Source organism: Sinohyriopsis cumingii, chromosome 1 (assembly GCF_028554795.1).
Source record: "Sinohyriopsis cumingii isolate HCF-2022 chromosome 1, ASM2855479v2, whole genome shotgun sequence".
NCBI lineage: Eukaryota > Metazoa > Mollusca > Bivalvia > Unionida > Unionidae > Sinohyriopsis > Sinohyriopsis cumingii.
The window spans coordinates 104,037,924-104,055,837 of NC_142961.1; the positions used below are offsets into that span (position 1 = coordinate 104,037,924).

The following is a 17,914-nucleotide window of genomic DNA, read 5'->3' on the forward strand; positions in this document are numbered from 1 at the left end:
AGACATTCTATAAACTTCCTTACGTTCACTTAGCAGTCGGGGGTCCCTAGTGGCTGATTGGTCTAACTCGCTCACCGTCACGGATCACTACCACCTCACCTCTGTCTGCGTGGGTTCGAGGCTCGGGCTCCGCCAATGTGGATATGCGAGAAAGCTTGCCGGTAGCTTCTCGTGGGTTGGTGGTTCTTTCTGGGGTTTTCCCGGGTTCTTCATCCACCATTAATACTGGCCGCCATGTATAGCCTGTCTTGTGCTGCAAATTAGCGTTAAACCCTATAACAAAAAAAAAACAAAAAAAAAACACTTAGCGGTCTTTGTAAGTACTGCCGTTTTTGTAAGGACTGTATTCAGTTTGTGGTCTTTGTAAGTACTGAAATTAGTGGTCTTTATAAGTATTGTACCTAGTTAGTAGTCTTTGTAAATACTGTACTCAGTGGTCTTTGTAAGTACTGTACTTAGTGGTCTTTGTAAGTACTGTACTTAGTGGTCTTTGTAAGTACTGAAATTAGTGGTCTTTATAAGTATTGTACCTAGTTAGTAGTCTTTGTAAATACTGTACTCAGTGGTCTTTGTAATTACTGTACTTAGTGGTCTTTGTAAGTACTGTATTCAGTGGTCTTTGTAAGTACTCAGTGGTCTTTGTAATTACTGTACTTAGTGGTCTTTGTAAGTACTGTATTCAGTGATCTTTGTAAGTACTGTACCCAGTTAGTAGTCTTTGTAAGTACTGTATTCAGTGATCATTGTAAGTACTGTATTCAGTGATCTTTGTATGTACTGTACGTTTCAGGTGATTTATTTCAGTCTTTGGAAGTACAGTACGTTTAAGGTGACTTATGTCAGTCTTTGTAAGTACTGTACCTTTAAGGTGACTGTGAGTATGTATATTGCAGGGAGGAATTTCTTGTCATCACTTCCACAACCACCATCTCTACGACCAATGCTGCTAATGTTAGCTGTAGTTGTAGCCGTATTGTAGCAATGGTGCGTTTCCTCTTATTTTCATCGTTTGAACAAAATATTACTAATACTATTACTACTACTACTACTTCGACGACGATGACGATGATAGAAAAGACGACAACAAGGAACTCGATTAAGGCTGCAACAGTTACAACTACTAAGAGAAACTATTACTAATTTTGCAATTTCTTATTGCTGCTTGTTTTGCATACTCACCACAATGTTTGTAGATATTCATTTTAACATTATTTAAACAAATGTAACAAATAATGTAACGGGAGTTGAATCATTTGAATTTACTCTTGATGACGATAAACGTCATACCAATACATATCACTGAAGGAAAGCGTCGGCAGATTTCATTGGCTGATTATAGCGAAGATTTTAATTTCGCCATTTTCGCGATCAATCTGTTTTCAGTGAAAGAAAAACAGCAATACAAATTTAACTAACAAAAGATGTGTGTTAAATTTTTTACCTACTTCAAAAGAACAGTATTGCTAATTTAAAACACCGCAAAAATTTCATAAGACGCACAAGTTTGCTCAAGCGAATAAAAGAGAGCTCTATTACACGAGGCTTGATATTACACTCGTGAACGGCAACCAGAAGCATACTAGTTGCCTTATATACTCGCTTGCTAATACGATCCAACTGTTAACAACAAAAACCCTAGTCTGCACAATGCGCTGGCAGATCAGGATCTATGTTGTTTGTTTTATTGATTACCCCTAACTAACTGCATTGACCCTGATAACGTCAAGCCTTACTTCACATTAAGTGACGGCAAAATCTGGATCTCTGCACTTTGCAGTTTGAATGGATGTATAAGGGAGTATGTACGATAAACTGTATCGATTCGTTCGTCTAAGATATGGGTTCAAATTGCGAAGGTGCCCCATGTGGCGGAGTGTTCTAAGGCGCTCGTCATTATATCCACATATCATTATCTTTTCAAATATTTCCAGTTTGCAATTATTTCGACATGTTTTATGTGCAATTGTTAGAAGAATGGTATTGTATAGGTCGATCCAGAAACCAGCATCCGCTACACACAGGCCACATTAAATGTACATTCTTTTGTAGCCGTCTCGTGTCATTAGTTTATATGCCTTTATTACTATCATGTCTGACAGAAATACCTGAGCAAAGTGCTCTTTGATAAGTACAAAACTAAACACTCACAAATTCGATGCAAGGATAGCAAATACTTCGACCTTTATATGCAACGTTAGCTCTGAAAGACAAGTATTCTTTCTGAAGAGGCAATCAGGTTGTAAACTTTTATGATCTGGTTAGGTAGGTAATTATAGACAGTCCAAGAGAAGAGGAAGACTGAAGAAAAGAGTCCAAATAATTTGCGACTAGGCATCCATACAGTTGGGAACTTGCATGTATCATAAGAAGAACTGAACCTTGTCGGTCCAAGGTGAAATAGCTTTTAATATGTCATCCGTAAGCATTTGATATGCTATATTTCCCAAATCGATACAAAGGTACTGGGGAGTTTAAGTAGATCTGAAATCTCTCATGGTATTTATCTGTCGGAGATTGTAACAGAACATTGTATCAAATTAATGATCCTAACAACACTAAATGCTCCATATTGAGAGTTGTATGTCCCTCCCTTCCTCCCTTCCCTAGTCAAAACTTTCCTCCTGCAGAATTGACTCTAAAGAAGGGTTGTCGTGAAAGACACTACTGGGTTTGGTTATTACAAAATTTCTTGAATAGAGAAAAATCATACGTTTATACCAATTTTATTTTACTTTTCATCGTTTTGATATTTGATAATGTCATAATTCGTTCTATTTGATTCCGTAATTATTTTCGTATTTAACATACATATGTAATCAACAACAAAAAAAATGATGGTAACCTTGACCTTATCTAGTAACCGTTCCTTTTTGCCACGTCAACGCCATGGTATCACAGGTTACATTTGAAAACATACTGCGATATTTCCAGTCAGTGATTTTCTTGTACCGTCTAGAAGATGTTTTCTTTCCAAGTAAATCCCTTTCCCAGCGTTTGAGTTAGGCGTTTGAAATCATCGGCATGAATAAATATTCCACATACAGCTGTAACTGCAATTTGAATTTGTTTTATTTTTTGTTGCTTGAAACAACCAGGTGGGGTATCGTATAGTTACACCGACTACAAACTAACTATACCTCAGTCATACTGATATACTTTGAAGCATATGTCATAGAGGACATTTTAAAAGCTTAAGGGGAAGAACTTATCTACCACGACAATTCCATCGGCGGCGGGAAAGTTAGGAGATTAAAGGTAGTGGTGTTGGGGGAAAAAGGGGGTGGGGGTGGGGCGAGGACTGTAACTTCGGTTTATTGCCCAACCTCGTTTCAGAGTAAAGGCTTTGTATGCATGAATTTACTCGACGGCTTATGCCGAGAGATGATACTTGTTTTATACCTCACAAAATTTATACTGCGTGGAGTTCACAATTATATCACACTGTAGATCAAACTTGTCTTGGGGATGGCGAGACAATACGAGACGGGAGCAACTGCAGTAACTGCTTGTGATCGGCGCATGCTTAATCATACTTTTATTGTTTGTAGGGTGGTTCCAAAGCGTCCAGGCGAGGAAATGGAGGAGAGCACGGAGGAGAACCTCTATACATTTTCCTCCCGACCGACTCCTCCAGGAGAACGGAGAATCCCCGATATCCTGGTGAGATTTCAGGCGGTAGGCCAGACTCATCCTTGCATCGCTCATCAATACTTCAAGGTCAACTCAGTCACACCCTTGAACCAAATTCGTCGGCACATTCAGAGTATTTTCAGACCAGTTTTCGAGAAGGGTTTTATCTTTCTCAGAGGAGATCGTGAGATTCTGAAGAATACCGAAGCAAAGTTGACATTGTTTGATATTCTGCCAAAACTATATCATGGTAAACCTTCAAGGGCGTTCCAATACCCAAGTGTAAACTATAAGCAGGTGGGTGAATAATGTGGTTACCTTGATTAAAGTCCTAAGGTAAATAGACAAAGACATAAATACACACAGCGAGAGAAGTATTTAAAAAGAATTGTCCTTCAGGCATTTGTCATTCACAATATGATTGTAAACTTATATCTAAAGATAATGTACAACTGGTAAAGATTTTTTTGTACAAAAAGATGGACTTTGAAATAAAACCTTTATTAAATCTTGTTATACTTTTTAGGCAAACAAGAATACGTGAATGCCGCTATATCACATAACGGTAGTCTCGTGCTGTGAAGATCAGTTTCCGTTCCAAAAATGCGTTAGAAATAATAAGACAGTAATGGAGGACATCACTTTCAGAGCATTTTATACAAGAATTCATTACAGTAAAATTTAATAAATAACAAAATGCGACCACTACAATAAAGTTGAAATATTTCGTTCTTAGCTCCATGCATGTTGAGTTATAAAAACGTAAATGGCGTCGATCAGCAGTTTAACTGTCGATGCCATCGTGATTTCTTTAGCATTTGTTATTGAAAACTGCTATTCATCCTGTTTAGGTATCTGTGGACTATGAGGGAAAACGCTACAGTGTGACCTGCGCATGTGTGGTCTTCTTGTTTGAGCGGAGTCAGATGAGCCATTGGCGGCGGAAGGATCTGCAGGCTGAACTATGTGCTGACATCATCCAAGGGTTCTCTTTTATTCCCTCAAACATAATATCCTGTACTGGTGAATTGATAGGTAAGATATATACGGCCTTTAAAGTGGCCAGCATAAAACTCTTTCACAAACATATCTTTAATTTATGTTCAGGTTTTAACAATTACGTTCGTTGATGCTAATTAGTCTTCAAGGAAAAAAAGCACGTACCAAGAGTTTGTGACAACAGAGACTAGTACAAGAGGGTACTGTTATTGAATCTGGAACTAATTAACTGGCATGCGCTGAAACAAGGTATTCCGCTTCTTAGTTGTGTAAAATCAGTTGAACCACTAAATAGCATTATTTAAAAAAACAAAAACAATATTTCAGTTTCTTCAAAGTCACGAGTATTATGCCTTTCTATGGACAACATGGTCAACTGAATCGAACTGACATAACTACACAACAGTAAAACTAAAATGGCGCCAGCAACAGCATATTAATATAAATGTAGCTATATGACATATTATAACACTAAAGACCTTATAAGTGAAAAATGGCAATGTTGTATACACCGACGTTGAATTTCTAACACACTATTCTTGTTTGTTTAATGTGTATGATCAGAACAGAATGCATTAACTCCCATTCCCATCTGTGGCACACTCAAAACCCGTGTCAGCATAAAGAATTGATGTAACATAAATTCACTAATGTACATCGGAACCTAATTTGATGTCACCTTTTGCAGAACCTACTTTTGTATTGCCTTTTGCAGGACCTAATTTGATGTTGCTTTTTACAGTATCATCCTTGATACTGCCTTTTTCAGGACCTATTTTTATATTGCATTTACATGATATACTTTGACATCGCCTTTTACAGTACCTATTGCAGTGTTGCCTTTTTGCAGACACGAGGACCACCACAATGCACATGCATGCAGCATGTGCGGAGAAGAGTGAACTTGAGGCGGCCCTCCACCAGATGAAAAGAGAGGACTATACAGTAGAAAATTTGAGGGACCAACGACTCGCAAATCCACTTCACTACACTGCAGCCAATGGAATCCAGGCCGCTCTGTATAACATGAAAAGAGAGGACAACGCAGCAGAAAATTTGAGGGACAAACGACTTGCAAATACTCCTCACCACAATGCAGGCAGGGGAAACCAGGTGGCTCTCTGGAAGACGAAAAGAGAAGACGATGCAGCAGAAAATCTAAGTAAGCGACGACTGGCTAACCCTCGTTACAACACTGAAGCCAACAGACATTCTGCCATGTGCATAACACTCGCCATGTGCGAAACGCTTGTGTCCTCCCTGGGGAAAGAAATCATATACCAGAAGGATGTTAACGGCAAGACGCCCCTACACTGCGCCTTGTATAGGAAGCAGATGGATGTCGTGGTCTACCTGCTTCAACTGGATCCTGATCTTCTTACACAGGACGACCTGGGAAATAGTTGTTTCGAGCTACTTGTCAGGCTAAAGGAACGCGAGCTGAGTAAAATCATGTCTGCAGTGCGCCGCGAAGATTGTGTGGGAGATTTGGCATGTCTTCACTTTGCTTGCGCTGCTATGAGAACTAACAATATAAAGGAAGCAAGGAGATTCTCTAAAAAAATCGAGCCAGCTAATTTTCTTCTTGAGCTTGGTAGGTCCCCATTACACCTCGCGGCTATTCTCGGCGACACAGAAACAGCAGAAACTATTATAGAAAAGGGATATGCCTTGATGGATAGAGATAGCGTGGGTTTTCTCCCCTTCCATTATGCTTGTCAGTTTGGTCACCAAAACTTGCTAAAATGTCTGTATTCTGCAAAATTCGATGACGAAGATATAAACGAAGCTGTTGTCCTTGCACTCCGTGGTAAGAATTATCAGTGCGCTAAGAAAGCTTGTTTACTTGCTTCAACAATGATATTTGAAGAGGACACGATTTTTTACATCATGAAAGCATTAGAAAGGAATTTTGACAAGTCTTGGAAATATTGTTTGCCTCTGCTGGGTTTCGATAAAAGTGTTCTGGGCATGTATTTACTTCAGTATGCACGAGAGGGTCGAGAGACTGTCGTTTCCAGAATATGTAAATTGGGTGTTGATGTCAACTTTCAAGATTTGATGTCTAGAACACCACTACACGAAGCGTCTCAAATGGGTCACACAAAAATCGCTAAAATATTAATGGACAGTGATGCAGATCCCAACATCGTAGACTGGCGTCGATCCACACCTCTGCATTATGCCTGTATGGCAGGGCAAGTCGATGTTGTCATGTTGTTACTAGGTTACTCGAAAGTCAAAGCAGACATACAGGATGTATGTGGTCGCACACCTTTCATGACTGCTGCGTACTACAAACGTCATAAGGTACTGGAACACCTTGTTTCGAGCGATTTAGGGAATTTGAATATCCATGCTGTTGATAGATATGGTTGTAATATTCTTCATTACGCGATCAACATGACGGAAGGACAGGCAGACCTTCTTATTGAGCGATATTCATCTTTTGCTAGGAAACCCAGTGAGGAGAAAATACAAATCGCCAATCCACAATTCGATGGGGAAAAAGTAATGTTATGGTACAAAATATCCTCAAGTGGAAAGTACGTGTTCGAAGGAGAAAAAAACTCAGATGGAACCATATCTGTGCCATTTGCATATAAAAGAGACGTTTGTTCGTGGAATGACCGGAAGAAACAATTACAGATCAAACGACCGACAAAGCTGACACGTTCTGTTTTCCTTTGTTCTAAATGTGGAAAAGGCTACAGACCACGCATGAGGTAATTATTGGGATAAAGATGAGCTGTCATGTGGAACTATTAGGATAACCAGATGAGAAGTATCTGTATTGCATAAGCTTACAGGCGTATTTCCTCGTGGGTCGATGGTTCTTTCTGGGGTTTTCCCGGGTTCTTCCTCCACCATTAATACTGGCCGCCATGTATAGCCTATCGTGTGCTGAAAAATGGCGTTAAACCGTACAACAACAACAACAATAACATACATATTTCGATCATATAAAGCTACATAATTAATTAATACCGAAATAAAGTAATGACAGACACATCTTAAACAATATGCGGTAACAATATTTTCAAAGAGCACAGTGGGCGTGAAAATGCAACAATTTGAATCGTCAGAATTTTAGACAATGCGTCAAAACATGAATCCTTATAATTCTGAATAGGTGTTATAAAAGCTATAAAAGCACTGACAGTCTGGTGATGACCAAAACATAAGAATGACACAAGTAGATATACAAGCAGTCAAAGTTAAAAAGAAAAGTGAAAAGTAAGTCTAATTATCAGTAACTGAATCAGCTAAATTAATTTTAATAAGAGTCAGAATTGCTTTATGAGAGAAACCATTTCCAATCTGGATGTACATTCTTGCTCTACGAGAAGACTCGAGCCTAGGATTTCAATTTTGAACAAAATTAACTTTTCAGCGTTGCTTTTCTACACTTGTAAAACAATATATATATATATATATATATATATATATATATATATATATATATATATATATATATATATATATATATATATATATATGCATTAACTTGGACTACATGTGCTCGCTTACTCTTTCATACATTGGATTATTTTAAAATTCCTCGCATGCTTGTGTATTTTTCTTAGATGTTACAGTTTTCACGAATTTGACACACAGTCATGTAGGTGACAGAAAAAAATACACTTTAATTTCAGGAAAATATTATCGCACTTTTTGCTCCTTACTGAAAGAAAATATATATTGTAAACTATATATTATACAGTGCCTGGTAGCATTATTACGCAAGTGTGTGTGTGTGTGTATATCTTATCCGATATAGTTGGGCACAGCAGCTTTCAAAAAATAACCCAGGAAATAACCAGATTTGGTTTGAAAACCTCAACCGTTTTATAATTCCGACCTACTGTCTCGGAATATTGTGCTATATTTTTCGAATGGTGGAAGAAATTTAAGAAATTAACGCGCATGTGCTGTTGTCTGAAGTTACTTCCCTTGTTACTATAATAGTAGTTCTGATATCAGTACTTTGGAGTTAGCTATACTTACATGCATTGTTTTTTCAGTATGGGTGTATACGTTAAATCAGGACACCGTTGTTCAAGAGAGGAACAGATGGATACGTCTACTGATATGCAGCCGTTCCAATTTCATCATACCGCAACATGGTCTGACGGGTCTACTGCCTTACATCTGGCTGCACGCATCAAATCGAATCACCTCCTAAAGAAGCTGGTGCGTATGTTTCCCCAAATGACCTTTGAGCGAGATGACATCGGCCGGACGCTTTTGGAGTTATCTGTAGATCTTTTAAGTCCCAAGATTCTCACCATTGCTTTGGAATGCATTAAAGGAGATCGTCGCGCAAGAGATTTGGTGTCAAGGGCAATTAATGTCAGTCTTTGGGGAAAGGAAGAGACAAGTCGGTTGAAATGCGTGGATTTGTTGCTTAGCAACAATACAATATTTCCCTTAGATGCAGAAGTGTCTGAAGAAGGATATAAATTGATGGACCTCCGCAACTTGTCGCCACTCGCATTAGCCACAAAACTAAACAAAATCCAGATTGCGAAGTGTATACTAGATCATAATGCATCAAGCCCCAGCCAGGCTCTATGTGTTGCACTAGAAAACGGAAACTTGAACTTGTTGGAGATTCTGTTGAAACACTTTCACGAGTCGAAGCAGAGTAAGGATACTGTATATAAAGCATTTAATCTCGACGATGCGTGTGCCTCCGGTAATGTTTCATTGCCATTGATTAAACTACTGTGCGAAGAATTTCCCGATATGCTGAAATTAGATTCATTTTCAGGCAAGTTTGGTCCATTATATCACCTGCTTCAAAAAAAGCATCCATACAAAATGAAAACAAGAAGTGTTGAGGCAAAGAAAGACTTGGAAAAGATTGCAGTGTACCTAATAAAGAATGGTTTGTACCATGGGCTTGTAAATGTTGACGAGAAAGATACCGCGTCCAGAGGCCCCATAAACGGTGTTGAGACAGAATATCGATATCCACATCAATATCATCTCACCTGTCAGTCGGTGAAAGCGGCTGTCGATAATTCTTCATGGGAGGTGTTGGATGTGCTGATGCAGGAACAAGGTGACTTGTTCTGGAAATGCTGCTTCACTTCAGTCGAATGCAGTGTACAGTGCGAGCGATATTCGCCCCGAGGAGAAAGGAGCGATATTCAAGAGAAGAGACCATATCTATTCGAAATATTTTTGAGACTTTTTAAGACTGACGTACCTTTCCAGCTGGTTGTTCAGTTTCTTCGACAAGGAGCAAGATCACTCCAGACAACTGGTGTAAAGGAGCCGGTGTCTGCAACATGGGACTATAATTCGTATTTGCCACGCATGACTATTTCTCAGGTTTATCATGCTGACATAATAGTTCGGGGTAGCTTGGATGACTTGGAGGAAATACTCTCTTCATCTGAACACTTGAATTACTTGGAAAAACTTCTCCTTCCATTGTCTGCCTTCTTACATTCAGACGCTTTGATACGCCTGCTTATATCAGCTCCGTCTTTGTTCCCTTTCCTCAAACTTCCCAAACGCAATGTGAGTGCTTCAACAAAAGCCTTCTCTTACTTGAGGAACAGTTTTTCTTTGCGACACTCGCAGTCTTCGCCATTTCTGTCTCATCCCAACTTGACTTTGTTGCATCTGGTTTGCTGTTCCAGTGATGTCGAGTTGCTTCAGGAAATGTTGCAGTCCCCATTGCCGCTCAACATTAACGAAAGAACAAAGCTAGAAGATTTTCATGAATCCGACACGAAGGATGCAGGAGAAAGGAATGATGAAGAAGATAAACCAGAAATGACAAACGATGCAGAAAGTACGGAGAAAATTCTTGATATCGAAACTGGGACTGAATATCCTCCCTCTGACGAGTCTACAGGTTTTGAGAAATCAGAGATGATTGGACTGACTGCGCTGGATGTGGCATCTGCGTGCGGCCATTACAAGACGGTAAAATTGCTGCTGAAATACGGAGCAGTACCAGATAGTCATACATTACATGCCTGCATTGTTGGACATAAATATCAAGGTATCATAAATAATAACAATAATCCTATTTTAACCGTGCGTATTTAATTATGTGCGTTTGTCTGTTGTCTGTTTGTCTGTCCATATCCTTACAAAACTTCTGAAGAATGAACATTCCTCTGATAATAGGTTGACTGGACATGCATATGCCGGTGCTCTACAGTTTGGTATATTGCATACGTTAGAATTTAAAAGAAAAACAATTTCCAAGGATGTCTTCATTGGTTATTCTGGCTATTTATAAAGAGATTGTTTGTTGTTTAATCTGGGAAAAGTCGTTTTCCCTGTTTTAAATACCAAAGGTAATGGACCTTAGACTAATTCAGGCTGTTTTTCGAGCACATGAGAGCAGCCTTTTTGTATGGCTGCGTGCTTCGATAATGTACAATCTCCACAAGTACAATATCAAAAGAAATTTCAGCTACAGTACATGAAAGCAGCGATGAAATATGCAAACAATCTCTCAGATGAGCATGTTTCAACTGCAAATACCTTCACCTTACCCCTGTCACTCTCTCAGAAGTGCATACTATCTGTAGAGCTAACGTTAGACTGCACACTTCAGTTCCCGTGCTTAAGAATCAGAACAGACTGTTATCATGTGTGTTGTAAATAGTGAACCAGGCTATGCCTTTAATAGGACTTGTTTGATCCGTCTATTTAGGTTCACGCCAAAGCGAAGGCTACTTCTATGAACATGTATAATACATGAACCAGTGATGATGACCGCTTGTGAATTTAGACAGTCTAACACCTGTATATCTATTTCACATTGGCTGTCATAGCTAAATAACTGTGGAATTTACAACACACAATATAGTTCAAAGACCATTAGCCTAATTAAACGCCAAGGTCCAAAGTCATACACATGTGATTATATCAGATACATAATAAAATACGAGTAAGTACTTAAAGTTAGATGATATCATATCTGTCAGCTTTGCACTATTGAAATAATTCAGTTTTAATATTTGTACACTATCAGACTTTGTTTTAAATCACACAAACATATTTATTTGGAGTGGACAGGATGCTACTCGCCTTTTTTAGGACACTGAGCTGAATCCCATGGCGTGTTAATGTCAGTGTCTCGAACTATAAAAGAGACCTAGAGAATCATCAAAAATAATTTTTATTGCCTTACGATATCTTACAAACGTGAAAAACAATGAAAACCAAATATCGGACTCAAACGTGACAGTGCCTCGTGTTTTTCTACTTTTGATTCTCTTGTGAACACGATTCATCATTTTGGAAGAAAATTCGTTTCCATGCATCGATGCTTTAAGGAGAAGCGAGTTAAATGAAACGATCTCAATAAACTCCCTCTTTTTTGTGGTAAATTTATGACAATTGACAATGGATTGGTTATATGAGATGTTGTTGAGATTTAAATATTAGAAACTGTTTCTCAGATGAAATAATAAATGGAGCGTAACACGTAAGTATCTTGCTGGTGTGTACACATGGGTGAGATCGGATAGGTATGTTGGACTAGAGTCCGACAGTGAAACGTAGCACAGAGAACAAATTTTGTGTTTGATTCAGGATCGAATGGGTAGCCAGTGAAGGGTACAGAGCAGCGGGGAGGTGTGCTCTGATCGTGGTATTCTAAGTATGATCCGATCAGCTGTGTTTTGAATTTTTTAAAGGTTCTGGAGTAGATATTGAGATGAACCAGACATAATTGAGTTACAATAGTCCAGTCTTGAAAGTACTAATGACCACACAAGTGTTTTAGTGGCATCAACTGAAATATATTTGCGAATTGAGCTGATGCGTCTCAGCTCAAGATATGCAGCCTTGCATATGTTCATGACATGTTGGTGCAATGTGCGAGTACTGTCCAGAGTAACACCTGGGTTTCGTACTGATTGTGTGAATTTAATGTTGACGTTGCTGATATTTATTGTTTGAGGTAAAGGATGTGAATGAGAAAATCTTTGTGTTGTGATCAGAATGGCCTCAGTTTTATCATCATTCATCTGCAGCTTGTTACATGTTATCCATGATTTCACATCAGAAATGCACCTCTCTACACCTTGGATGGTAGCATCAACTTCAGTTGGGTGGCTATATTTGTATATTTGGGCGTCATCAGCGTACGATTGGTGAGACAATGGATGAAATAATATATATATATATATATATATATATATATATATATATATATATATATATATATATATATATATATATATATATGATATCATAACATAACCATCAAGAAACGGAAACAATGAATATATTTTTCCAATGTTATATCCGCTTTTGTTCATTATTTTCACGGTATTTATTTTAGGTATTAAATCTTGGTCAGATATCATTTGTGGATTTCCAAAAGCAGACCCCAATGAAGAGAAGGCGAGACGACAAGTGGCAGAACGTTTAATAAAAGAAACATGGTAAGTGACAATACCCTGTTGACGCAGACGTTTATTTTAGACAATGGAAAAAGCTTTTTCAGTGACTTTCCTCATTTTTGTAAATCTTTTGTCATATTAAATAATCAGATGAATATGAAACGTCCTTGTAATAACAAAATTAGAAGGCAAAAAGTGATATATATATATATATATATATATATATATATATATATATATATATATATATATATATATATATATATATATATATATATATATATAAAAGCTACAAAGGTAGTTATCAGAACAAAATAAATAGAAATAGAAACCAAACAGCTACATAACTTTATCAGATAGGCCCAAATTTTTAGTTTAAATTAGTTTAAATTTATTGTGGTACTTTTGGAAAACTTTATAAAATCTGCTGATTTACAGACCACAAACTTAAAACTTTAATTGCAAGATCACTCTAAAAAGGCTGCTCTTTTGCTGTGATTAAGGTAAACTTATAATGACACTTTATTGGCAAAGATTGAATATAAACGGAGATAACGTAGTTTGTAAGGACCTGACGAGTTGCATAATTGATAAATATATCCCTAAACAAAATAAAGTTCTTTACAAATCACATAGAATATACGGTATTGTTTTGAATATATTTTCAAATTTCATACGTAATTGTTTGAATATATATATATATATATATATATATATATATATATATATATATATATATATATATATATATATATATATATATATATATATATATATATATATATATATATATAGTTTCAGGACAACTTCCGACATCTGCTTAATCTGTCGATCATAAGTATCTGTAACTAGCTCACCATTACCAACACAGCAACTTATATTTCAGCTGGAACATAAAAATAGACTGAAGGAAAACAGTAAATCATACCAAATGACAAAGGTTTATCAGGTTATTGCTTTGTCCTGTTCTGAATCTGGACTCTTGAAAGAAGAGCGTCTTTGCAGCACACACAAGTTTGCGGCGAAACATAACTGACTGCAAAGTTGTTACAAAATAAAAAAAAAACGTGTGCAATAATACCATTTACTGTTGAGTTCAGTTTGCAGCATGTATGTAATTTGTCCATGGGGCATGATTCGGAGAGTTGATTCGAGTGATGGGTATGTAGAAACGGACCTTAATCTCTAGTTGCTTAGTCAGACTGATGAAGGAATGTTTCGTATAGTGGCATCTATAAGTATCGGCAGTTTGTAGGTGATTTGAGAAAAACATTCGCGCAATTCTTACGTCTTGATGCCTGTAACTCCTGTACCGATGGAACTGATGAACAGAAATATACATCAGGAATTTTGTGAGGCATAGTTTATAGCTGAATTCCTTCCTGGACGGAAATATAAGCCAGAGGTCGAGAATCAGCTGTGGAGTGTTTTCAATGTTTTTTAACCTTTTTATATTGATACTCTGATGTACAAGTTCTGTTGTCAGATCGGTTCATAGAAGCAGTCTGAGGAACTTGGCTCACTTGGAATTATTGTTTTCCATGAGGCTGGTTTTTTGTTTGTTGCATTAAGCTTGCGTCAGTTACCTGTAGTTGAAATCTAATCCTTGCATCGAATTTGCGAGTTTGTCTTGCATGACACGATATTCAACATCGAGCTATACAAATATATGCGGAGCTGAAGACGTCTAGTGTATGTACACTTTGAAGTCTGCCGCCAAGTGATTCTTCTGATTATTAGCAGCAGTAGATAGTGTGACGTACACGTAATTTGTAACGGACAATATTCATCAGTTAGACTATATGCGCGAGTGTACAATATCGGAGATATTGTAGGGTGTTTAGACGAATAGGTGGGTATTGATGGAGAAATCGAGCGCGCTGTGCTGTGGAGTTTTCACTCTCAATACCCTTCGAATCACTCACACCACATTAACACTGGCATGACACGAGGGAAAATAGTCTGATTTATATTATGACCGCAGACTTTTCGATTTTTATTAGATTAATTTTCTTTTTCACGATGGTCATATAATTCCTTTATGTGCCTCTTTCCCAGTATCCAGTCTTTCTTGTTCTAATTTTTCGTCATATGTAAGTACACGTATCACTAATCATTCAAGACTGCTCACGTGACCATACTTGTATCTTGTTCAAATCGCCAAAACTGGCCGTCTGTACATATTCAGTGATGCTGTGAATGACCGTTATTTCATCTGCCGAAGGCAAATTGACTTAAAGGTGCACAAGTTTCATTTATGTCAAGCTCAATATATACTACACTACTATGGTGTGTTACGGGTCTATGCTCTTAAAATATGTAACATAAATGAGTGGGCCACAACAAACTTTGTAAAATTTACCAAATAATTTATTTCCCTAGAATACAAAGTGAAAAATGAAGAAAAAGAACTTACGGTATTGCGAACTAAGACACAAATCCAAAAAATTAATGTCCTGAATAAAATTCAGTTGTACAAAGTAGTTTCTAATACACTATTGGGCACACGTGAGTTCAATATGAAGCACGCGTGAATGCAATATTCTAAAATACTGCGCAATTCGGACAATGTAAAGGTAACGGAGAAGAAAAAAAAAAAGAGCATATAATAAGGGTTATTGCACTGAGGGATAAACTGATGCTATTATAAGTTTTGAGGCACTTCAGAAGCTGACACGTAAAAGTTACAGAGCAGCCGGAAAACTCACGAATAATCTTCTAGTCGATGTGGTTACTATTTTGTTAAATATTAGTATAAATAATATAAGTAATCTACATGTAATTTATATACAGGCGGAAAGGGCACGTTGTCCCTCTTCAAATCTGTGTGTTGTCTAATAAGATAGTAATATTATTGTTTTAAACTAGTAGTAGTAGTAGTAATGGTAGTAGAAGTAAGTGTAAAAGGGTAATTTATGGCCCTTGTGATTTTGCAAATGTTATTAAAGAAAATAACAGCGATCCCGACAGCGTGAAAAATAATAACAAGGTGACTACTCAAGGAAACTTTGAAAACTCATGCGTTTCTCAATAGGAAATATTTATTATTATATGTTCATTTGTTTTATCCGTTAACTTTACATTGTCAGAATCGTGCAGTATTTTACTATATTGCAGTCACGTGTATTTCATATTGCACTCACGTGTGCCCAATAGTGTATTAGGAACTACTTTGTAAATAAATCATGTACACTCACGTAGTAGGCGCTTTACGTTTTGGTTGATTAAATTTGTTTCTGATTGAAGTAAAGCAGTTGTTTCATGGACTGCTAGATACCAGCTGCTTAGCCACATTCTGCGTTAACTTTCTTGATACAGTGTTTCGGATTTAGGCTAGCGATAGACGCCAGATTTCATAAAATTGTAGGGTCCCTACCGATAACATGCAAGTGACAAGGCATAAATCGTCTTCTTTAGCTGGTGATAAGAATGGCAAAAATATACTCACAGTTTTACATCATGAATTTCTTCAAAATGTACTAGCTTAGTTCTGCAAATCCGAATTACATAAGCCATGTCATGGGTTCTTAAGCTGGATTATACATTTCGAAATTGTACTGTAATTTCGACTATATTCCAAGTGCAATTACATCCTCCTTACTACACTCAAAATGAAATAAACATCATATTCCATAGCGTCGTTTTGATAATTACTATTGAATAACTCCATATTTTCCCCACATTATGGTTTCAAACATTCAATAACAGAACAAAAGCATACTTGCAGATGTCAACACACTGCTCGTTCCTGCTGAAATCAGATGTACTTAATGTAGAATTGGCACAGATACATACAGTCCATAATCACAAAATTTCCTATAATTGATAAAATAACAAAGTTTATTCATTTCAGATCAAATGGAAAAGTTGTTTCAATGCGCACTCATTCACAACATGACACAAAACGCCATTTTCTTTCGAAAGTTATGTCTAGCGCGCGATTAAGTTCAGATCTGTCTGGGCGGATTTATGTGCGCATTAATAATGTTGTTGTTGTATAATGATGAATCTGTGCTTGTGTATTTAGTTTGGAATACAGTATACATTCGGTTACTTTGTTTTTTGTAGTGTAGTTTTGTTTATATAATTAAGCCATAGGAAGACCCCCCCCAAAAAAAAAAAAAAAAAAGAATTATATTATTCAGCCTTAGGCAGAATTAGAAAATGAACATAAAATAAAAAGGTTACTGCATTTGTATTTGAAAATATGTATAAGTTTTGCTGATGTCAACGAAGCTGGTGAACAGTTTTATTGACGTCAAATATTAAATACATTTTAAATTGCAGGGAAGGAAAGGAAAGTGGGCCTAGTGAACAACACTTGATCTTGGCAGTGAAGCACAAGCGTTGGGATATTTTGGAATGTCTGCTACAGCGTGGCATATCAATGGATTCAGTGTTCTCAGATAGGTTTGAAAAATAAAGTTTTGTTTCCTATTTCATCTTGTGATCACGAAGAAATGCCAGCGAGCTGCAGCTATGATCTTGCGTAGTGGTCCTAATCATCTTTTGTTTTCGTCCATGTTCGTCTATCGCATTTGCCATAAGGAATGTTAACGTATTAATGGCGGTTAAACGTCTGCGAAAGAAAGATGCCAACGGAATTATAACGTCCATTATTAATCAGAATGTACTGCATGTATAAAGTATTGTAATTGTTGTAATTCAATGTTTATATGCATCAATGAATAATACATAATTTAATCATTACATTCCAGCCCTATGCTATTGAAGTCTTTTGAGCAAGACGTCCATACCCAAGCACATAGTTTGAAAACTTTTATCCCGCTGTGATCTTACGGACAGTACATATCAATTTTTGTATAAAGCAAACGAGGCTTATAGAGTTTTCTATTACTGCAATCTTTATACAACGAATGGAATATCAAATATACAGTGTA

The 17,914-nt window shown here is 37.1% G+C and overlaps 1 protein-coding gene across 1 annotated transcript in view; it reads left to right on the forward strand.

The window, feature by feature from the left end:
• LOC149807482 (uncharacterized) overlaps positions 1-17,914 on the forward strand; it is a 49,182-nt gene that overhangs the window by 10,278 nt on the left and 20,990 nt on the right. Inside the window, exons 2-7 of the mRNA XM_089956858.1 lie at positions 3,549-3,927; positions 4,482-4,665; positions 5,480-7,355; positions 8,655-10,651; positions 12,953-13,055; positions 17,301-17,423. Of these exons, the coding sequence (XP_089812984.1) occupies positions 3,549-3,927; positions 4,482-4,665; positions 5,480-7,355; positions 8,655-10,651; positions 12,953-13,055; positions 17,301-17,423 (4,662 nt within the window). The remainder of the gene's footprint in view (positions 1-3,548; positions 3,928-4,481; positions 4,666-5,479; positions 7,356-8,654; positions 10,652-12,952; positions 13,056-17,300; positions 17,424-17,914) is intronic.